Raw genomic sequence first — 20945 nt, 5'->3', positions numbered from 1 at the left:
AGGAGAGAAATGAGAAAAAGAAAAACATAACCGACAATCTTTCTGAAGGGCTATTTCTTTTCAGAAGAAAGGGATGGTGTCTCCTCAAGATTTTAAAATCATTTAAAAGCAAATAAAATTATCTCCAAAGAGCAGCCCAGCAGGGAGCAGTGAGACTATGATGAGATCAGAGACTCTTTAAGTTGCTGAAATCCATGGACATTGACCTGAAGGATCACCTACCTCCCGGAAGAGCGCACCATAGAAGGTGACGGTAAAAGGACAATCCACTGTCCTCATGGAAACGTCCAGATCCATCAGTAGCCGTTTCTGTTCCTGGCTGTTAACTGTGGCCCGGATCCGCTGAATGGGAACACATGGGAAATATATGGTCACTCCTCTGAGGAAGTGTCAGCTGAAAAGAGGAGAACCCACCAGGGCCCTATCCAAACAACAGAATGAAACTTTCTGCTGTTAGTAGAAACCTGGCCCACAGCATCCTTAAGCATTAGCTATTTGAACAAATGAAAAATGATGCGGATGGCTGACCATTTGATTTCCTGACCAGCCACTGCACAGAAGCAAACACATGGTGTACCTCAGAGAGGGGGCAAGTACGTGGGAAAGCACTTCAAAGCTGCAAAAGCAATCAATGTTTAGGTCAGTTCAATACAAAAGGTGATAGCATTGATTACTTTCTGCTTCTCTGAGATCCCAAGTTTGAGAAAAAGAAAAACAGGTGGGCTGGAGAGACAGCTCAGCAGTTAAGCACACTTGCTCTCTTATAGAGGAGCCAAATTTGGTTCCCAACACCCACATGGCAGCTCACAACTGTCTATAACTCCACTTCCAGGGGATCTGATGCCCTCTTCTGGCCTCTGTAGGCACTGCATACACATGATACATATACATGCAGTCAGGTACACACACATACATACACATAAAAATAAATCTTTAAAACAAAAAGAAAATAGCAAAAAAGGTGAAAATCCCCACTTTTGGAAAATGTTGAAATACCAGAGCTATAGTCAGCCCTATGTACTGTGTTGGTTTGAAAGAAAATTATTCCACAGGGAATGGAACTATTAGGAGGTATTGTCTTGTTAGAGTAGGTGTGGTCTTGTTGGAAGAAGTGTGTCACTGTGGAGGCAGGTTTTCAGGTCTCATATATGCTCAAGATACTACCCAGTGTTGCAGTTCACTTCCTGGTGCCTGCACAAGATATAGACTTTTCAGCTACCTCTCCAGCACCATGTCTGCCTACACACCACCATGTCCCACCATGATGATAATGGACAGAATCTCTAAACTATAAGCCACCCAATTAAATGTTTTCATTTATAAGAACTGCCGTGGTCATGTTGTCTCTTCACAGCAATAGAAACCCTAACTAAGACAAGTACCCTTAAGAAATTCATTCTAGGACAAATTTGGTAATAAAAGTCACCGATGATTGTATCTCTAATAGAAAATGCTGTCATTTGGACATACATCTTTCCACATTCGAAAGTTACCTCTAGAGTACTCAGAATCTACTTAAGACATGCGGGCTGATTCCAAACTGCCCATAGCTCAAAATCCAAGAAATCAACACTAGATACTTTTTACCCTTCTTTTCCCCACAAATATAGACAATTTTTTCCTCGGGTTTTGTTTCTTGATTTTCAAGGGCAGTTCTGTTAAAACAACACAATATGTAATTAAAGAGGCTTTTGTTTAGAATTTGATTTGATAAAATAACAACAGAATAACAATATTTCAAGTTAAGAAAATTTTAATTTGGGTTGATATTAGATGAGGGTTTTAAAGAACTATTGATTATTTTAAGTGTAATTAGTTACACAGTAGTAGGGACTAGAGAGAAGGGTCAGTGGTTAAGTTTAGTTCTTGGACCCAAATCAGGTGGCTCACAACTACCTACAATTCTAGCTCCAGGAAACCTGACACCCTCTTCTGGCTTCCAAGGACACCTGTACCCATGTGTATAGACACAGACACACAGACAGACAGACATACACACACACACACACACACACACACACACAAAAAAAAAAAAAAAAATTCTTTAAAAAATAAAAGTGGGGGAGAGGGAAGACTTAGAAAATAAATAGAAAGCAGCTATGAGACAGGCCGGCAGAGTACCTTCCTCAGAGTTCAGGGGAAATACTGATTAATACAAAGAGCCCTTCTTTTTTATTCTATGGTAGGTTGTTTTGCTTCTGTGAAAAAAGCCCATTCACAGCTGAGACGGGCAAGTGCATACACTGAAGACACAAACCACTTTTCAGAACGTCAACTCTACCTTCACCGCCATGATCTGCCCGCTGGGCACGTGTCGCATCTTCTCCACCACCCCGTACGCACCTCGGCCCAGCTCCACTATAGGCTCCAGGTCATCTGCCTTCACCTCAAAGTTCTGCAAGGAGGAAAAGTAGTCACAAACGAAGTGAAAACTCAGCGGGGCATAAGTATGCTGCCCTCTGGTTTGGTTTTTTGTCTGTTTGTTTGTTTTTTGTTTTTGTTTTCTGGTGTCCTTGGTATGAGAGCTGGGCCACAAGTTTTCTTAACATGTCAAGGTGCCACTCAAAGCAAGGAGAATCAGGAAATGCATAGGGTTCCGCGGTAGACTACTTGCTTGTCCCCAGCAACAGACCCAACTCCACCCAACGTGACTTTTAAACAGTGCCTCTGAAGTTATCTATGCTGCAGCTCCTTGTCATCGATGATTGGCTCATAGCAACTAGACCTCTGTGGCTTTGATAAACGTCCTCCCGAGAGAGCCATCTATCTCCCTCAGGTGCCTGCCATGAGGACCACAATTGCTTGACTGCAATTCCCAATTCAAAATAGCAAAAGCACCATGAGTCAGCTCCCTTTGAATTCCAAACCTTTTTCCATCCATCCCCTGACATTCTGCCACAGGAAACACGTTTTTCGGTATTCCGTTGGGAAACATACGTATGAAGAGGACGCAGGACTTTTCTCACCTGATTTCCAATAGAAATGCAAGCCTTGGAGTCTAAATCTCGAGGTGGCCTAAGAAAGATAAGGGAGAAAAGAAGCGCCATGAGATCTTTGGTCAACCACGTCCTTTCCAAACAGGGCAGCTGTTGGATTTGCTCTAAGGAAACTGGTGCAGGTTCATAGGTCAAGCAGAGGAACAGTGGAGTGGATGGCCTGAAATAAAACGTACTTGGGTTTTACTCACACTGTCTCTTTGAGTATCTACTTCTTTACCATGGGGATATTAATACATACACTCAGTGGTGTTGGGATGAGTGTTCATTGAAATACCCCAAGTGAAATCCTACATTAAATATTCAATAAATGAGAGCAAAGCTGTTTAAATCATGGGTTGTAACCCCATGTACTGTATAACTGCAATCATTATGAAAAACTAGCCCTAGAGAAAGGTTTCTGGACACATAGCAACTAAAAGTTAATTCAAAATCAAACCCATAATGAAACTGAGATGGCTCTGGCAGCACTCACCTGCATTACATGGGGTGGCTTCACCGCAGCCTTGGTTCTGAGCACACATGCAATCTCTGTATGGCACATGCCATCACATACCATGAAACACCAATGAACAGTGCCTGAGGTACCTTGGATCCAATTTGAGACTACTGCATATTATTGATGTGTTTTCACTAGGCATACAAACCTTTCTGATTTTATTAAAACATGATGGTTTTATGATGAGAAACAAGGTATCAATACTACTATTATTCCTCAGTGTTTAAGTATTCAAGTGGTACATGTTGTATTGAAATGCTTAATTTTGAAAAATGCTGTTTGAGTTGCTGACTTGAGTTTCATAAAAACAGTTGTTAAATGTAATTTGACTTGGGATTAGAACAGAATTTCCAAAAATTCCTGGAATGGCCCTAAATATAGTCCTGCTGTTTTGTAATACATAGTTACATCAAGTGGCATTTTCAGTATTGATTGTTATATGATAAAAATACCGACCAACTCTGAAAAAAACCATTGAAGACACTCCACATATTGCAGTAGGAAATATTCATCCCCGATTAAATTGTTTATGTAAAAAGTGTGCAAGCACAACTGTCTCGTTGGTACACAATTTTGCTTTCATCGTTCATGAATGTTAAATTCTACATACACAAAGGAATTATCTTAAAATAAGGTTATTTATTATTTATTACCAGTAGATATCTGATATGAATTCCCCTTAAATATCTATATACTTGAGGTCATATTTAGAAATTATTGAACAAAAATGGATCATGAGTTTAAAAATCTTCTGGGGGCTGGAGAGATGGCTCAGTGGTTAAGAGAATTGGCTGCTCTTCCAGAGGACCTGGGTTCAATTCCCAGCACCCACATGGAAGCTCACAACTGTCTGTAACTCCAGCTCCAGGGATCTGACACAAACATACAAACAGGCAAAACACCAATGTACATAAAATACAGATAAATAAATTATTATTAAAAAAAACAAAAAAAAAGAAGCCTTGATATGGACAATAATGTTACAGTGATAAGCATTAAAGCCTTTCACTCAAGAGTGACAAATTATTAAACTATTTTTACTATTTGTTTCTATAATTGTTTTTTATTAAGTGGAATATGGTCCCATTCACTCACAAAATTCATAGAACACAAGAACTCCAAATATTATGACCCCCCTCCCTGCTTCTTTAGATGAACAAAAGGTCTCTAGGGAGGTGATATGACTTGTTTCCAATCACAAATCACTCAGGTCCCCCAACTCCCATTTCAGCAGACTTTCAGTTCTACCAGGCAAGTCTGGTGGCATTTCTTCCGTGTATAGGGGACATTCTATCCTGGGATTGTCTCAGGACTTGGAGGTTGGCTGGCTTTGTGTTTCCATAGTCTCCTCCTGGGCATTAATTTTTATTTCCTGTGCTTTGGGTTGGTAGAAGTCAACTGAAGAGAAAAGTGTTTTGGCTTTGGCTGTGTAACTAGCCAGTAACTGAGAAAGGTATTTTCTTACAATACATGCACCAAAAGCAAGAGATGCTGAGACGCATGTGGTGGACATGATCAAGCAAACAGAGCTAACGGAAAGTGAAGACAGGGAACACGGGCACAAGCCTTACAAAGAACAAACTGCCTAGCAACTCAAGTCTCCTTGCATGCACATTCACATCAGAACTGCCTGCAGAACGAACAAAGAGAATAAGAGGAATGGGGGAAGAAGAGAAGGTGAACAGAGAGAGAGATAAGAATCACTTGCCACACTGGTCAGATTTAACTGTCAACTTCACAAGCCTGCCTTCATCTGAGAGAAAAGCCATGATTTAGTAATTGCTTAGGTCAGATTGGCCTGTGTGGGAGTCCACAGTGACCCCAGTTTGTGCCTTGATTCCATCTTGACTCAAGGTCAGAGAGCTCAAGCTTGTCTTTGCTCTCTTAGGATGTTTGGCCAAAGGCATGGTTACCAGATATCTTATTCTTCAAGGTCGGATAACAGGATGTTTGGCCAAAAGTATGGTTACTGGGTGTCTTGAGAATTAAGGAGGGATTTACACTTGTTTGTACCTTGAACCAGGATGTCCTTGAAAGGGGAAGGTCTTTTGCCCCCCTGTTTTGGGTATAAAAGGACCCTGAGAAATAAATTCGGGGCTGCTATGGTATTGACTCAGAGCCCTCCCAAAGCTATCCTGTGTCTCTGTCTTTTTCTTTTACGTCTACATCTCTGTTTTCCCTATCTATTATTTCTCAATCCTCACTCCCCTATTCAGGACTGTTTGACAGGTTGGGCAGGACCCAGTAGGCCTGTAGGCATGTCTGTGGGGAACTGTCTTGATTATTAATGATATAAGAGGGCCCAACTCACCATAGGTGGTGCCATTCCTCGATATGTGGACCTGGGTTATATAACAAAACTGGCTGAACACGAGTCTGTGGCTGAGCCAGAGAGCAGCATTCCTCTATGATTTCTGCTTTCAAGTTCCTGGTTCAGTTCCTGCCCTGACTTCCTTCAGTGAAGGACCATGACCTGGAAGTGCAAGCCAAATAAATCCTTTCCTCCCCAAAGTTGCTTTGGTCAGAGTATTTTATTACAGAAGAACAGAAAGGCAGTTAAAACACTTGCTGGGGACTCATTTTCACCACCACTTCTGTATTATGCTTTCATCCTTTCTGCTGAAAACAAATACACATATAAAACAATGAAGAGGAAGTAAGAATACAAATACAGATATATGAGTGTCAATCTATGACTTTCATGGCAAGCCTCTCCTTTCTTCACATATCATTTCTTTTTGGCAGACACTGAAAAATTTTCTAGGCTAACTTTAAATATGAGACTGGGAAGGCGAGAGAGAACAAAACTAAACAATTGTGCACATGTCACGGTGATACATGTGTGTGTACTGTTTCTGAGCAGGCAATTTTTCTTCAGAGAAGCCTTCCAGAAGAATCAAGTTTCTAAAAATTAATTTCTCAATTTTTAAATGATTTATTTGTACATGTTTTAATTATGCATATTGTGTGTGTTTCTGTGGGTGGGTATGTAGACATGAAGAGGGTGTCAGGTGCCCTGGAAATGGAACTACAGGTGGCCGTGAGCCACCCAACGTGTGTGCTGGGAACTGAACTCAGGTCCTCTGAAAGGGAAGTGAGCACTCATAACTTCTGGATTACCTCTCTAGCCCCTAATTTCTCATTCTTAAGACAGTCAAAGCTGGTTTTTCTTGGTCTGTTACAATTTGTGTGCACTAAACTGTAATAGCCCTTTAAAAGTAAGACAAATGTAACCTAAAATGCATGACTAATAATAAAATCTTTTGCAAGTATTTAACACCCTTCCTTGGTAAAACTACCTAGGGAAAAGGAATTATTATTTGTGGCTCCCTCCACTTTCTTGCCAATCAGTGAAGTCATAAATAGGACCTCTTCCAGATCTAATGCCTTCTCTTCTAAACCATGACTTGGCAAACTCCATCCTATGACCCAGCTATGGAAGACTTTCAGAAGTTTAATAATTCTACGGTATTCTATAAAAATAACCAACAAAGAACATACAACTGATGCCATCATGGCCTACTGTAGCCCCAAGTATTTACTCTCCAGCTTTCCCCAATGTTTGCTGCCACTGACTCTGTGCTCTGCTCACATTTAACCTCAGCCTAACAGGACACGGTACCATTTTCCAAATTAAAAAAAAAAAAAAATGAAAACCAGATGTTTGGTGATTTTATGGAGACACATAATTGTCAACTGCACTGAGTATGAAGCTCATGTCACCTCATCCTCAACTTTGACCTGAGAAGGGAAAAACGGAAGAAGGAAGAGAGCTGGATAAAGTGCTTTACCCATTCTGTGATTCCCGTGCAAAGAAGACTGAATCAAGGAATGGGTTCCCAATACTCGGGCCTCTAATGAAAATGACTAATCCACCCAAGCCTCGGGCCTCTGGGTTCATCAGGTCTGCCAAAAGCACCAAAGGACGGGGCCAAGACCGACAACTCGGGCTGGATTAGCTGACACTGGGCTCCCTCTGTTCAGGGTTGGACATATAAGTTTGCCTGAGGGTGAGACTCCACAGGAGGCTAAAACCGTGGGTGGATATTCTTGTCAATTATTCAATATTTTATTCCTCTGGGGAAAGAACCAAACTTAGTACAAAATTCTTTCCCTGGAAGACCAAAGGTATTCCAGAGGTCGCCTAAGACTGGTATTTCATATGAACATCAGTGATGGCCTAGTTTGATAATTATTTATTTATCTACAACTCTATTCAAGGAACCAGCTTGTTGATTACTATTACATGTATTATTCATTTATTTTATTAAACACCCACTTGCTATATAAGTAATCAGCTCACTGGTTACTATTACATGTTATTATTCATTTATGTTATTAAACACCTACCTGCTATGTAAGTAATCAGCTCATTGATGATTATTATTACATGTATTATTTGTTTATTTTAAGTAAGCACCCACCTGAGTCAGAAACATTACTGGATCATTTCTATAAAACAGCTTCTTTAACTTTTATGATACTCATAGGGGCTATATCTCCATTTCAGTGGGAATAATTGACATCAAAAGACATAAAATGACTTAAGATTATTCAATAGGAAAATGACATTAGAACCCAGAGCTATACCACAGTGACTTCTCACTAAAGAGGTCCAGGATCCTAGCTTACTTAGCCAAGAACTGTTTGGTCTGATCTTACATATAGTTAAGAAGATAACTGGGTCTCCAAAATCCCCAGGTTTATATGCCAGGTTATATGCTTAAAAGCTACGCCATAAAACTAAACAACTTGAAGCTACCTTTCACCGGGCAACTATTACAACAGCCCAAGAGCTGAGCTACAGATGAGGGCAGCTAATGTTAATAGTGATCACACCATTTAATCTAATCTTTTGAAGAAGAAACTAAAGCTTGATGCAACTAGGAATCCTGCCTAAACTAAGGCATTCAACTGGAGAAGTCTAGAATCCAAATACAGACTTAGCCATGAAGCTATGCTGAAGGACTTTGCACACAATGCCTAGCCCTCAAATAGTTCTGCCATTTCACTTCTCAAGAGAATAAGGACAACCCCCCACCATACACACCAAGTGTCTTGTCAAGGTTAAATGAACTGATAATGATTAGCATGGAGTTGCTTTTTGAACTAGTAACTGCCAGTCAAGGGAGGGGACAACTCAGAAACCTGAGGCAAAGACAGGCTGGCATCAGTGATGCAAGGAGTACGTGATGAATCCACACAAGCTGACCTAAGGAATGGCGACCTCGCCCAGGCTCTCTGCTCTACTGCAGCACAGCAAGAATGAGAGAGAAATATCTAGTCAATACCAAAAGATTGCCTAGAAGATTACAAAAAGTAGAAGCTCTATCTTTAAAGGTAAATTTAAGCCTCAGTATTCGTAAGACTCCATGAGCAAAGATGCTGAAGTTCATCAAAATGATGCTCAAGTCTATACAGTGAAACAAAATAATACTGTAAAAGAAGGCTCTACTCCAAGAAGTGACAGCCTAGAAACTTCTATCCTTGCTTGGCATCCAGTCCATTTGTTTATACCAAGCAATGCTTTCAAAATTCATGAAGTACAGAAATTGGCAAATATTTGGAAAGGGTAAATAATAAAATTTCAAAGGGAAGGATTATAAGGCATCTGAGTAACCACTCATAAGAATATACCTTTAAAAAGAAGCTGGAGATCTAATGTCAAGCCTCATATGCTAGGCAAGTCACTGAACTACATGCTCAACTCAATATAAGAATACAGGTTTAGGAGATGGTGCCCACCATTACTCATAACACTACAGGGGTAGAGGTAGTTGGATCTAAGTTCAAACCCAACCTGGTCTGCATAGCAAGTTCCAGGCCAGCCAGGGTTGCAAGTGAGATCCTATGTCAAAAAAAAAAAAAAAAAAAAAAGACTTTGCTAGGCCTGGTGGCACATGCCTTTAATCCCAGCATTTGGGAGGCAGATAGAGGCAGATCTCTGTGAGTTCGAGGCCAGCCTGTCTACAAAGCAAGTTCTAGGACAGCTAGGACTGTTACACAGCAAAACCTTGTCTCATAAAACCAAGAGAGAGAGAGAGAGAGAGAGAGAGAGAGGGAGGGAGGGAGGGAGGGAGGGAGGGAGGGAGGGAGGAAGGAAGGAAGGAAGGAAGGAAGGGAGGAAGGAAGAAAGGAAGGAAGAAAGGAAGAAAGGAAGAAAGGAAGAAGGGGGAGGGGAGGGGAGGCGAAGGGGAGGGGACCTAAATACCTAGAGAAATGTATTATGTTCCTGCATTAGCAGTGCCAATGTAAAAGAGATATCTATTCTCCCTCAGTTGACTTCCAGGTTAAACTCAACTCTTAATAAAACATCCTCAAGTATCAAGAAAAGGCTCTTTCAAGGGCCAACATAACTTTGGAATACATGTACATACATATACGAAAGCCTAAAAAAATAATAAAATTAATTTTCAAAAAGAACCAAGTGGGAGAAGCCATATTCATCCCCTGTGGCAGTAATCAAGATAGTGTGAGCCTGGAGGAAGAGCAGACCCATAAACCAACAGAACAGAATAGGAAATCCAGATGTGGCTCAAAGTGAATATACCAACTAGTACTAGACAAAGGAAAAAGGCAACTCAACAGGGCAGAGACAGTTTACAGCAAATCGAGCTGTAACAACTGGAAATGTGGCAACAAAAACCCTCGGTGCATCACATACAAAAGCTTAACTCCAAATGTATCTTGGGCTTCAATGTAAAGCTAAAATTTCTACACGAGAACACTGAAAATCTTAAGGATCTAAGGCAAAAAGACTTCTTAAAGGTGGTACCTGAAGTATAATCTGTAGGAAGAATAACTAATAAATAGTATGCCATCAAAATCAAATTGTTCTGCCCCGTAAAAAGTCCTGATGGAAGAAAGAATGAAAAAGACGAAGTACATGTTAGAAGTAGTATTTTCACATAAGATATCTGGGAAAGTTCTTGCGCCTATGATACATAAGGAATTCAATCATGGCGCCAGAGGGATAGCTCAGTGGACAAAGGTCTCTGCTGCCCAACCTGGGGGCATGAGTTCAATACCTGTGACCCACACCATGCAAAGAGAGAACTGACTCCCTGTGACCTCCACAGGCAGGGAGAGAGAGGGGAGAGGGAGAGAGGGAGAGAGGGAGAGAGGGAGAGAGGGAGAGAGGGAGAGAGGGAGAGAGAGGGAGAGAGAGGGAGAGGGGGAGAGGGAGAGAGGGAGAGAGAGAGAGAGAGAGAGAGATTTAATTAAAAAAAAGAAAGGTCACAGAGGGTCGTGAGGGTAGTAAGAAAGAATAGCATATAATGATATGTATATGTATATATATATATATATATATATGAAAATGTCACTGAGAATCCTATTTATTTGAAATACTAAACAAAAATTAGTTTAAAAATGAAAAAAAAATCATCTACTAAGCTGTAGGCAAAAGATATGCACAGGGGCTAGAGAGACAGTTCAGCAGTTAAGAAAGTGTAATGTTGTAGGGTCCCTGCATCCACAAAAGTGGCTCACCATCAACTGTAACTCCAGCTCTGGGTGATCCTATGCCCTCTTGGGCTCTACACTGCACTCATGGGCACGTAGCCTCATCAACACACAAGCATAACTAAAACATAAGATGAACTTTGTTATAAAAATATAAAAAAACACATGCTCAGACACTTGACCAGAGAAGACGACATGGATGGAAAATGAACACCTAAAGTATTTCTACATAATTAACCATTATAGATATTCAGATTAAAGCTATAGTCATCTACAACTATACAGAAGAACAAAAAAACTATTAAATAATGACAACTCTAAATGCTGGCAGAGATGCAGAGAAACTATGTTTCTTTTATATATGTTTTTCAGGATATAAAACAGTACTATCACTCAAGAAAACAGAGAGAGAGAGGGAGAGAGAGAGAGAGAGAGAGAGAGAGAGAGAGAGAGAGAGAGAGAGAGCGCCATATGGCTAGTGAAATCAAATAAGTTATATGGTCCACTCCAGTATGGATTCCTTGATTATGCAAATGCTCCACGGTTGTACAGGTTGTTAAATGAAGGTGCATAGATGATGGAAAAGGACACACACATCTTTGGATTCTCTGCACATTTCTTTGCAACTCCCAATGGCTATAATTATTCCAAAGTGCATCCCATACAGTTCTATACAGAATAGCATGAAGAGACTTTATATTTGACTGTAAACACTCTAAAATCCAGAAAGAAATTCTAAAAAAACAGAATCACACATTTTTTACATTTACAGTTGGAGAGAACCCCAGACTATGCAGACAGAAATCCCCTTCCAACAAACCCCATATTTATGTAGGTAGGGGAAGAATTTCCTCCTACAGATCTTCATGACAAGAATATTCCAACTGACTTCAGTCTCTCAGCTACCCTAGAAAAGTTTCTTTCTGTTGCCTCATGGAACCAGGGGCCTGTGTCCTGGGCAATAAATCATTTTCATGAGCACATCCCAACACTAGAGGGAGCTCTTTCTGTCAGTTAAGGTAAAATTTCCTTTACAAGGAGCCCTGGTTAATTGAAGCCATAAAGACTCAGGGTTCCACTCTCTGTACTTTCTCTGACAGTCTAGGGTCTCTCTTATGGTTTCTTGTCTTGGACTTCCCCACTTCTAGTAGGCAGATGCATTGGTTCTTGGACCTCCAGCTGAGTGGGAGATACCCAACCAATCTCACAGATATACAAGAGGATTTGAGCTCACTCAGGGCTTTGGGCCAGAGCTTCAGCTAATACAGAAGCATTCCTTTAGCTTATCTTGCATTCTGATTATAAAGACAGGATTAAGTGTCAAAATGCAGGTGCTCATCAAATACCAGCCTTCTATTTCAACTCAATTTTCAGAGTACTGCTCCCCGCACACACGTGGATTTATTTGTCTCTTCATTGATATCTACAGGGAGAAATTGAGACAGTCCACACCTGTGGAACTTGCTGGGTTTATATAGGATCTCAACTACTGTGTGGCATGTAGCTTTCAGTCAGCCAGCAATTTGGGACACTGACTTCAAAGCTAGAGATCAATGTAGACTAACAGACTGCCTGCTTCAGATCTCAGAGGAGTGAGCAAACAACTTCCCTCCCCAAGGGCTGTTCTTTTTAACAACCATGTGCAAAGTCAAGACTTCATCTGCTAGTCCAAAAATGAGCCCCACCCCCCACCCCCGCAGCAAGCATGTAAAATACAAGTACTTGGAATGGATCCATCATCTTGACAACTTACGTAGAACTGGTCTGAGGTTGTTCAAATGCTTCTTTTGGAATCTTAAGGCCAGGGTTTCGCTTCTTGCCTATGGGGGAGGACATAAGGAAAAATGTCAAAGTCTACTTTGCTGCAAAAGAGTGAGGGCAGAGACTCCAGAGCAAAGGCAAGAAGTCGTCACAGGTATCTATTCTCATTTCCCAGCTCAGAACACAACTTGCAAAGGAAGCAGCCAGTAAATGCGAGGGGCCAGGGCAACAGACAGCTTCTCAGATGCAGGCTGAGACCAGAAATGGCATTGCCATAGGCCCAGAGTACACATACCAAGGTGAAAATTTTCATTCTTGCTGGGAGTGTGGCTCAGTGGTAAAGCACTTGCCTATCATGTGCAAGACCAGGGCTTAATCCACAACACTGAAGAAAAAAAAAAGCCAACTCTTTTGCTAAGAAGGTGGATCCTTCTTGCCCACTGAGAAATTGTCACATTAACTTCTTGGGTTGTTCTTTTATACAGTAATCATGATGGCTTATGACTGTTCATAGGTGGGGTATTTTGGTTGTTGTTCATTTTTGTTTTAACAGCAATCAGATGTAGTCACCCTGATCTCCGTATCCTACAGTTTTCTAAATCGGTCTGAGAGCATTGTTAAAACTGATGACGGAAATGAAAAAAAAAAAAAACCACTTCTCTGCTCTTCTGTCTTTACTCATTCCTCAGCTACCTGCAAGAGGCTGGAAAACTGAAGAGAATACATCTGACTTGCTACCTGAAGCATGCAGTGATATGTTTGCTCTGCTCTGACAAGGATTAGGATGACAGATGGGCTTGTGCCAAGTTACCGTTTCTTTGGGGTATAGATGGGAATGCAGATTGATGTTGCTCATCCCTGGGTAGAAACTATAGTTGAGTTTGGCACAAGAACTTTTGCTGCTGAGTCCAAAAGAACAGACCAGGAAATGCCAGCTCAGGAAGCAGACTGGACAAGTCAGTCTTGTTAAGGGCCTGGGGGTTTCATCCTATGCATAGATCTCAGGTCTTTGCACTTGGCAGGAGAAGTCAAAGCAGAGCTGGACACGATGCCTATGGTCTCGCCTCTTTCCTCATCTCTCCTCTGTACTGCCAAGTGGGCACATCAGAGCTGATACAAGCTCTGGATGAGATCCTAGTAAACCCTAAGGCGCAACATAAGAATTCCAAGTACTGTATGCATGAAAAATGCACCCAAAGGGCTTACTTGTTCAACATCACAGAGTCAGCAATGACCTCGTGAGCATCTGTGTAGAGGTCTCCTGACACCTGATGTGGAGATCTTTCCACTAAATGGCCAGGGAATGGGATGGGGGCTGTGAGTTTAAAAATCACCGGGCTATTTCTCTTACCAAGGAAACTACAGGCTGACTTTTTTCCAAAAGATGTTTTCTTTTATGTGCACAGTGTTTTGCCTGCATGTGTGTCTGTGTATCACCATCCAGTGGCAGAGGAGGACAAAAGATGTCGTATCCCCTGGAACTGGAGTTATAGGCTATTGTGAGCTGCCCTGTGGGTGCTAGGAATAGAACCTGGGTCCTCTACAAGAGCAGACAGAGCTCTTAACCAGAGCCATCTCCTCAGCACTGAACTGGCTTTTAACTCTCAGTCTCCTCAGCTGTAAAATCCAGAAATAACATCAATATTTACTTCTCTGAACCAAATGTAAGAATCAAACCAGACAATGCACATGAAAAACATTGAGATATCCAAAGAACCTTTTCATTATGATGATATAGAGAAAATATCTATATGTCTCATTTCAAAAAATAGTAAGAAATCCATGAATAAAACTGGCTATGTTATCAGAACCCTAAAATTGTGTGTAATTGAGCTTTTTTAATCTATTATTTAGAAATTCAATATCTAGATCAATTCAGCAACCAATATGAAGACAATGTTAGTCAATGATCAACATAGAGAAAGCCTTTGGGGAATATCTTTAGTAAATAGTTTTTCAACTATCTGTTCATTTCTTTCTAGTGTTCTATAAAGAATGGGTGCATCATTACTCCTCCCTTCCCCTGACTCTCAGAGACCTCTTAGCACATATTTACAAAGTTAATCAGACCAATGCCTAAGTGGATTGGCAATGTATAGGGCTTTTCACTGTGCTGCCAAGGTGCTCGGTCTAACAAATGGAGGCTCATCCATGAACCTCAGCCACACAGACAGGAGATGCCGTCTGAACAAGTCACTCCAGCGAGGAACAAGATGCTCCACTTCAAATCATGACAAATGGTTAGCAATATAACAAAGAGGGAACCAGAAAAGCCCAACAAATAGTGCCTTAGCTTTTTCTCAAATAAAACAAAAATAAAGCAAAATACATTTTGTCTGTGATAAGGGCTCCCAGAGGTCATTCAGTCAAACCTTAGGCAGAAGTTTTGCCTCACTTCTAATGTGGTTCCCATATGACAGGTGTGAAGAGAGATCACTGATTATAGAGGAAAATCTCCATGTCAAAGGCTTAACACATCAGGAGCACTACTTAGCAGCAACTAGTTGTGACACCATAACACAATAAATTACCAAACCATCTATCCAAAGACAGCGGAGTAAAGGATGAAGGAAGAGAGAGAGTGGAGAAAGAGTCCTGGGGACAGAAACAAATGGAATAAATGGCCAAGACAATAACACAGCCTTCCCTGGCTCTTCCCCACTTCCCACACACACCCAGTCACCCCAACCCACATCATATCACTCTGCCCCAGAATTGGCAGCCTCTGGCTGAAATGACTAGCCTCTAATCTCCAGATCTGATCCCTGACTATGACTATCTACACCTACACATTAGAGATTTTCATGGTGTTCAACATTTTCACAAATATAAAATTCCAAAACATTCAACTCAGGGACAGCAAGAATAAACCTCAGGAGACACAGAATCCAGCCAAAATGTCACTTAGAAAAGTATCCTCTCTTTTTGAAGATGTAAATCAAGTAACGTGAAGACATAGACATACCCAAGACCTTCCTAGACTTACTTATCTATCTCCAGAACCTTCAACAAATCCCAGGAGGTTTTCAAAGCTGCAAACACAGGGACTCCAGAAGGAGCCCCAACAGAAGTCATCCCTTACTGAGCTCCAAAGCCGGCACACTTCAGTTGGAGGCAAAGAACAGAGCAGGCTCCACCTCCTGCTCTTGTGCGGTAGCAAACCTTGGTGAGTTCATTGTTCCCGGGCCATGGAAGCCATTCAGGGAGGCAGAAGGTTAGCTGGCCCATTCAGACACCCAGGGGTGGCATTGCTCATTAAGCAGCCCTGCAGTTATAAATCCCTGAAGTAACTCTGGGAGCCCAGTTCTCTACCCTTTTGATAAATGGCTCTTTCATTTCCTAACAGAAAGAAAAACAATAGGTGGTCCGTTTCCAGCTGTGTTTATTCCAGAGCAATCTGTTCCCTCAAAGAGGCTGCCAACACCTCATGCTAACATTTAACACTATGCTGCTAGGGAGGAAAAAAAATTAATGGGAAGGAGAGATATGAATAACAAAGTTAAGTGGCCAAGAACGTTAATGGACCTTTCCCTTGATAATTCAAACAGAAATCCTTTAAAGTCAGAAAAGAGGCTTTGCCTTAGGTGGGGACAGAAACAAGGCTTCTCCGAGAGAATCTTGTCTATTTCTTGTTTGCCTTTTTCTTGGTACTGACTAGAAAAGGGGAATCTGCCTGACTGAACACAAACAGTCTTGCTTCATCAGCCTCTCTGTGTGTGTGTGTGTGTGTGTGTGTGTGTGTGTGTGTGAGAGAGAGAGAGAGAGAGAGAGAGAGAGAGAGAGAGAGAGAGAGAGAAGAAAGAGAGAGAGACATCCATGCTAAGAAAACTGCTTCTCCAAGAGAGAAAGGGTATCATCCCAGTACAAACTGAGATTCACTCGACATTCATCTTAAATCAAAGCCAGGCCATGAGAATTCAGACCCAGTGTAAAACAGCATTGGGCTGAGAAAGAAAAGAAAAAAATAGAAAGAGTAGAGGGGATGCAGAAACGTTAAAATTTTCTAAATTTTTAGAAGAAAAATTACCAGGCCACGTAGAAATACCCTGGCTTTCAGTGTACATAAAATGGTGGGGTACAAATGAGGTCTTGCCCAGCGCCCGCTCTGAGGGTGTGAGCACAAAGGCCTTTCTGATGTGCCTTATTACATAAAGTAGAAGGCTGTGCTCCGGCGCCAACCCAAACAGCACACAACCCCACGAGGCTGGCAGACGGTGCCACCACCCTGAGATAAGCGGGTGTCTGAGCATTTGTCAGCCCCACTGAAAGGTTGGCCAGCGTGACTCTGGTGGTCTGCGACTATCTACATCGCATCCCAGGAGGAAGGACTGCGGGTCACCAGCGCCAAGTTTATTTTTCTAGTGTGTTTCCCAGTGTGAATGGGGCTTCTGGCCAAGTTACTGGCGACCTGGAGGCCTTGGCTGCTTTCTCTCTACCCGTGCATCTGGGTTTATGTTCCAAGCGCAACTGGCAGCAAAGCACACAGCTAAGTGTCATTAGATGCCATTAAACTACAAGGAGGATCATATGCAAAGCAGCTAACGGAGCCCAGAGGAGGCAGGAGGTGCAGAGAAAAAAGCTGCCTTTACAGAAGCCACTAGGAAGAGGACGAGGAGCCTGTACCACCACAACCCTACAAAAATACCAGATATTGCACATCACCAGGACTCCCCAGTATGCAAAATCTGGTAGGATATACAAAGTTTAGAAAATAAAAATTGGAGGGCTCATTTGAAAACTTTGAGTCACGTTCACCTTAACTGGGAAGGCAGAATGAATCTCTCAGCAGCTTTCCTGTCCCCTACATGGTCCCCTCTACAGGGAGAGCTCCAGCTGCTAGCGGATGAGAATTCAACCTTCTGAATTCATCACATTCATGGAAAACCCACAGAACCTCCCCAAACCTGCCCCTGCTCTCCGAAAATAGCTCCCATGACCACCATCTATTTATTTTCCTCATAATATTATTTTGTTGCTTTTAATTTCACATTTGCTTGTTACTGATTTATTGTCTGTCTTCCCCACAAGAATGTAAGCTCCATAGCAGCAAAAATGTTGTTCCAGTATGCCTCCTCTTAAGCATCTGCTTATTGAATGTCCATTGCCCTTTTCTTGGCTATTTTGAACAGGGTAAATGAGATAGGCTAGGGGGGTGGGGGAGGGAGGAGCAGAAGAAGAAGAAAATGGTAAGAGAGAGGTGGGGGAGGGATGGAGGGAAATATGGGAAGAAAAAACCCAACTGAAGTGAAAATAACACACGCATAATCAGGAAGGCTGCGTTTCAAATCCCACCTGGGATGGTTTGTGCTAAAGATCAGTTTAACATAATCTAGAGTCACCTGTGAAATGGACCTCTGGGTGTTCTGTTAGTGGGCTGTCTTGATGACATTGCAGGGATGTGGGAAGAATCATTCTAAGCGTGGATGGGACTAAGCCCTGGGCAAGAGAACCTGTGTTGCATGAAGTAGAGCCAGTGAGTGCAACACTGGCATGCATGGCCCCATGGCTCTCTTCCAACGCTGAGTGTAATGTAGCCAGCTGCTTCAAGCTCCAGCGGGCCTGACTTCCCCATCCTGGTGGACTGCACTTTGAACTGTGAGCTCCCATAAGCCCTTTCTCTTCATTTGCTTGTATAGGACTACACTATCGCAACAACAGAAAAAGAAACCAAGACACCAGCTGTGCTACTTATTTGCAGCCTGATCTTAAAGAGCATTCCTCACCATAAATCAGCTCCCGAACCTGCAAACTGGAGCTGGTGGTCAGCCTGACCAGGCCTCTCACAGATTCATCTGACACAGCGTGCATACTGACACAATGCGCAGAAAGGACTCCAGCAGCACCCTGTGGACAGAGTGCTCCACAAATACTTTCCTTCCACATTTATGCCTATATTTTTAAAATATGAGGTAAGCAGAATGCCCTGTCACAGGCATCTTGTGTCTCCCAATGACATCCTCTGACCTTCCTACCTTGTGTTACTTGTGCTAAAATTACATTTCCCAACAGCTCATGCATCTTGAACCACAGAGTCAGTGTGCCCACCAACTATGGGAGCTATTCCAGCTCTACAGACTCAGGATTTCTGGGAGTGTAACCTCAAAACACATTCTCTCTCTCTCTCTCTCTCTCTCTCTCTCTCTCTCTCTCTCTCTCTCTCTCTCTCTCACACACACACACACACACACACACACACACACACACACACACACACACACACAATTTTAAGCTCCACAGTAACTTAGATTCCAGTCAAGGTCAAGAACCACTTTTCTAGCATAGAGTATGACAGTATGTCTAGATAAAGTTTTTCATTTTTCATCATTTCCCACCTAATAATACTTAAAATTTCTCTAGGCTCCCGATATTTACCCTACATCCTAGCCAGTTGTATCTGCCTCATAAGAATTAAAGCTAGAGAGATGACTCGATGGTTAAGAGCACCCACTGCACTTCAAGAAGACTAGAGTCCATAGCTGGGGGAGGGGGGGTGGCCCACATCTTTAATTCCAGCACTTAGGAGGCAGGTTGTTATCTGACTTTGAGGCCAGTCTGGTCTACAGAGGAAATTCCAGGGCAGCCAGGGCTACAGAGAAACCCTGTCTTGATAAAACTGGTGGGAAAAAAAAAAAAAAAAAAAAAAAAGGAAGCCCAGAGTCCAGTTCCCAGCACCCACATTAGCCAGCTCATAACTGCCTATAACTTCATCTCCAGGACATATGACACCCTCTTTGGACTCCATGGGCACTGCACTCATATACACATGCCCACACATAGGCACATTAATTATAATTAAAAAATAATAAAAACTTTTTTAAATAATTAAATTCAAGTTAAGTTCCTCACTGTGCTAACTGTATCACTGAACTGAAACTGTCAGTAATTCACTGAAGTAGACATTACAAGGGATAAAATGCATTACTATGCAAACTCTGCTTTTAAGGCATCAGCAGATATGAAAATTCCAATTACTAAAATAGCAGTGAACTTACATGGTGAGTGATGCAAGCAATGCACACTGAAGGCAGGAGAGAGGAAATCAGACAGAATAAAAACGTCCCTCAGAGGAAGTGGTATTATGGGTAGTCTTGGATAGCTGATTTGAAGGTACATAAGAGGTCGCTATTTGTGATGGTGAAATCTTAGTTGTCAACTTGACTAGATTTGGAATCAACGAAAAGACACATCTCAGGAGGGTCAGGAGGGCACTTCCTCACAGGGATTAATGAAGGGGAGGAGATCTGCAGCCCAGAGTGAGCAGATATGATGAGACCTGAGTGGGGAGCAGGGCTCACTTCACCCCTCACTGGTGACTTCTGCCACTGCTACAGCCATCCCTTGCTGACATCAGCCTCGGGTGAAATGAAGGACCAGAAGCTCTCTAGGAGTCCTCCAGACCTTCAGTGCAACATTGGTACTACTGAGGCACCTGGCCCAATGGACAGAGCAGTTGCCCGATTCTCAGACTCTCTAGCATGAAGGGAGCTAGACTGCTGACTCAGCCCATATTGTGTAAATCCTTTGTGGTACATATTTATTCCATCAGTTCTGCTCCTCCAGATAACCCTGACTAATAAATATCATCCCCCTCATCATCATCACTACCACCATCATCTTCATCACTATCATATCAAAATCACCACCATCATCAATCTTGCCATCATTACCATCATCATCACCACCACCACCATCATCACCACCACCACCATCAACACCACCACCATCATCATCACCACCATCATCACCACCACCACCACCATCACCACCACCACCACCATCATCAATCTTGCCATTATCATCATTATCACCACCACCACCACCACCACCATCATCATCATCACCATTACCATCATCATCATTACCACCATCATCATTAACATCATCATCACTATCATCAACAATAACATCATTAGCATAACCAGCATCTGGCTATTCCCCAGCAAGAAGAAATTCAGGGAAGAAGAAAAGATAAGCAAAAGGGGGTAGACAAGGAGAGAAGGCAGATAACGAGTGTTATGATTTGGATATAAAAAAGGCTGATCAGTTTGAACACATGGTCCCCATCTGGTGATGCTGTTTTAGGAAACTGTAGAAATTTTGGGACATGGGCCTCACTGGAGAAAGTGGGTCACTGAAGAGGGACCATGGTGTACATATTCTTATGTTCTTATTCTGTTTCCTGGCCATCCAGATATGAACAAGTGTCTATAGCACAGCCATGAGAC

The 20945-nt window shown here is 42.1% G+C and overlaps 1 protein-coding gene across 3 annotated transcripts in view; it reads right to left on the bottom strand.

Moving 5' to 3' along the window:
- The window catches only part of Map2k6 (mitogen-activated protein kinase kinase 6), a 134354-nt gene that overhangs the window by 39283 nt on the left and 74126 nt on the right, over positions 1 to 20945 (bottom strand). For 2 of the 3 annotated variants that reach the window (XM_006970454.4, XM_076543652.1), the window contains exons 2-5: positions 12713 to 12779; positions 2967 to 3015; positions 2282 to 2395; positions 223 to 342 (exon numbers count right to left, since the gene is read on the bottom strand). In XM_006970454.4, the coding sequence (XP_006970516.2) occupies positions 223 to 342; positions 2282 to 2395; positions 2967 to 3015; positions 12713 to 12779 (350 nt within the window). Of the gene's footprint in view, positions 1 to 222; positions 343 to 2281; positions 2396 to 2966; positions 3016 to 12712; positions 12780 to 15706; positions 16057 to 20945 lie in introns of those variants that run through there. The other variant, XM_042283046.2, reaches the window with a different exon arrangement.

Source organism: Peromyscus maniculatus, chromosome 8 (genome assembly GCF_049852395.1).
Source record: "Peromyscus maniculatus bairdii isolate BWxNUB_F1_BW_parent chromosome 8, HU_Pman_BW_mat_3.1, whole genome shotgun sequence".
NCBI classification, from domain to species: domain Eukaryota; kingdom Metazoa; phylum Chordata; class Mammalia; order Rodentia; family Cricetidae; genus Peromyscus; species Peromyscus maniculatus.
The sequence above is the reverse complement of the archived record's forward strand: the minus strand, read 5'-3'. Positions and strand labels throughout refer to the sequence as shown.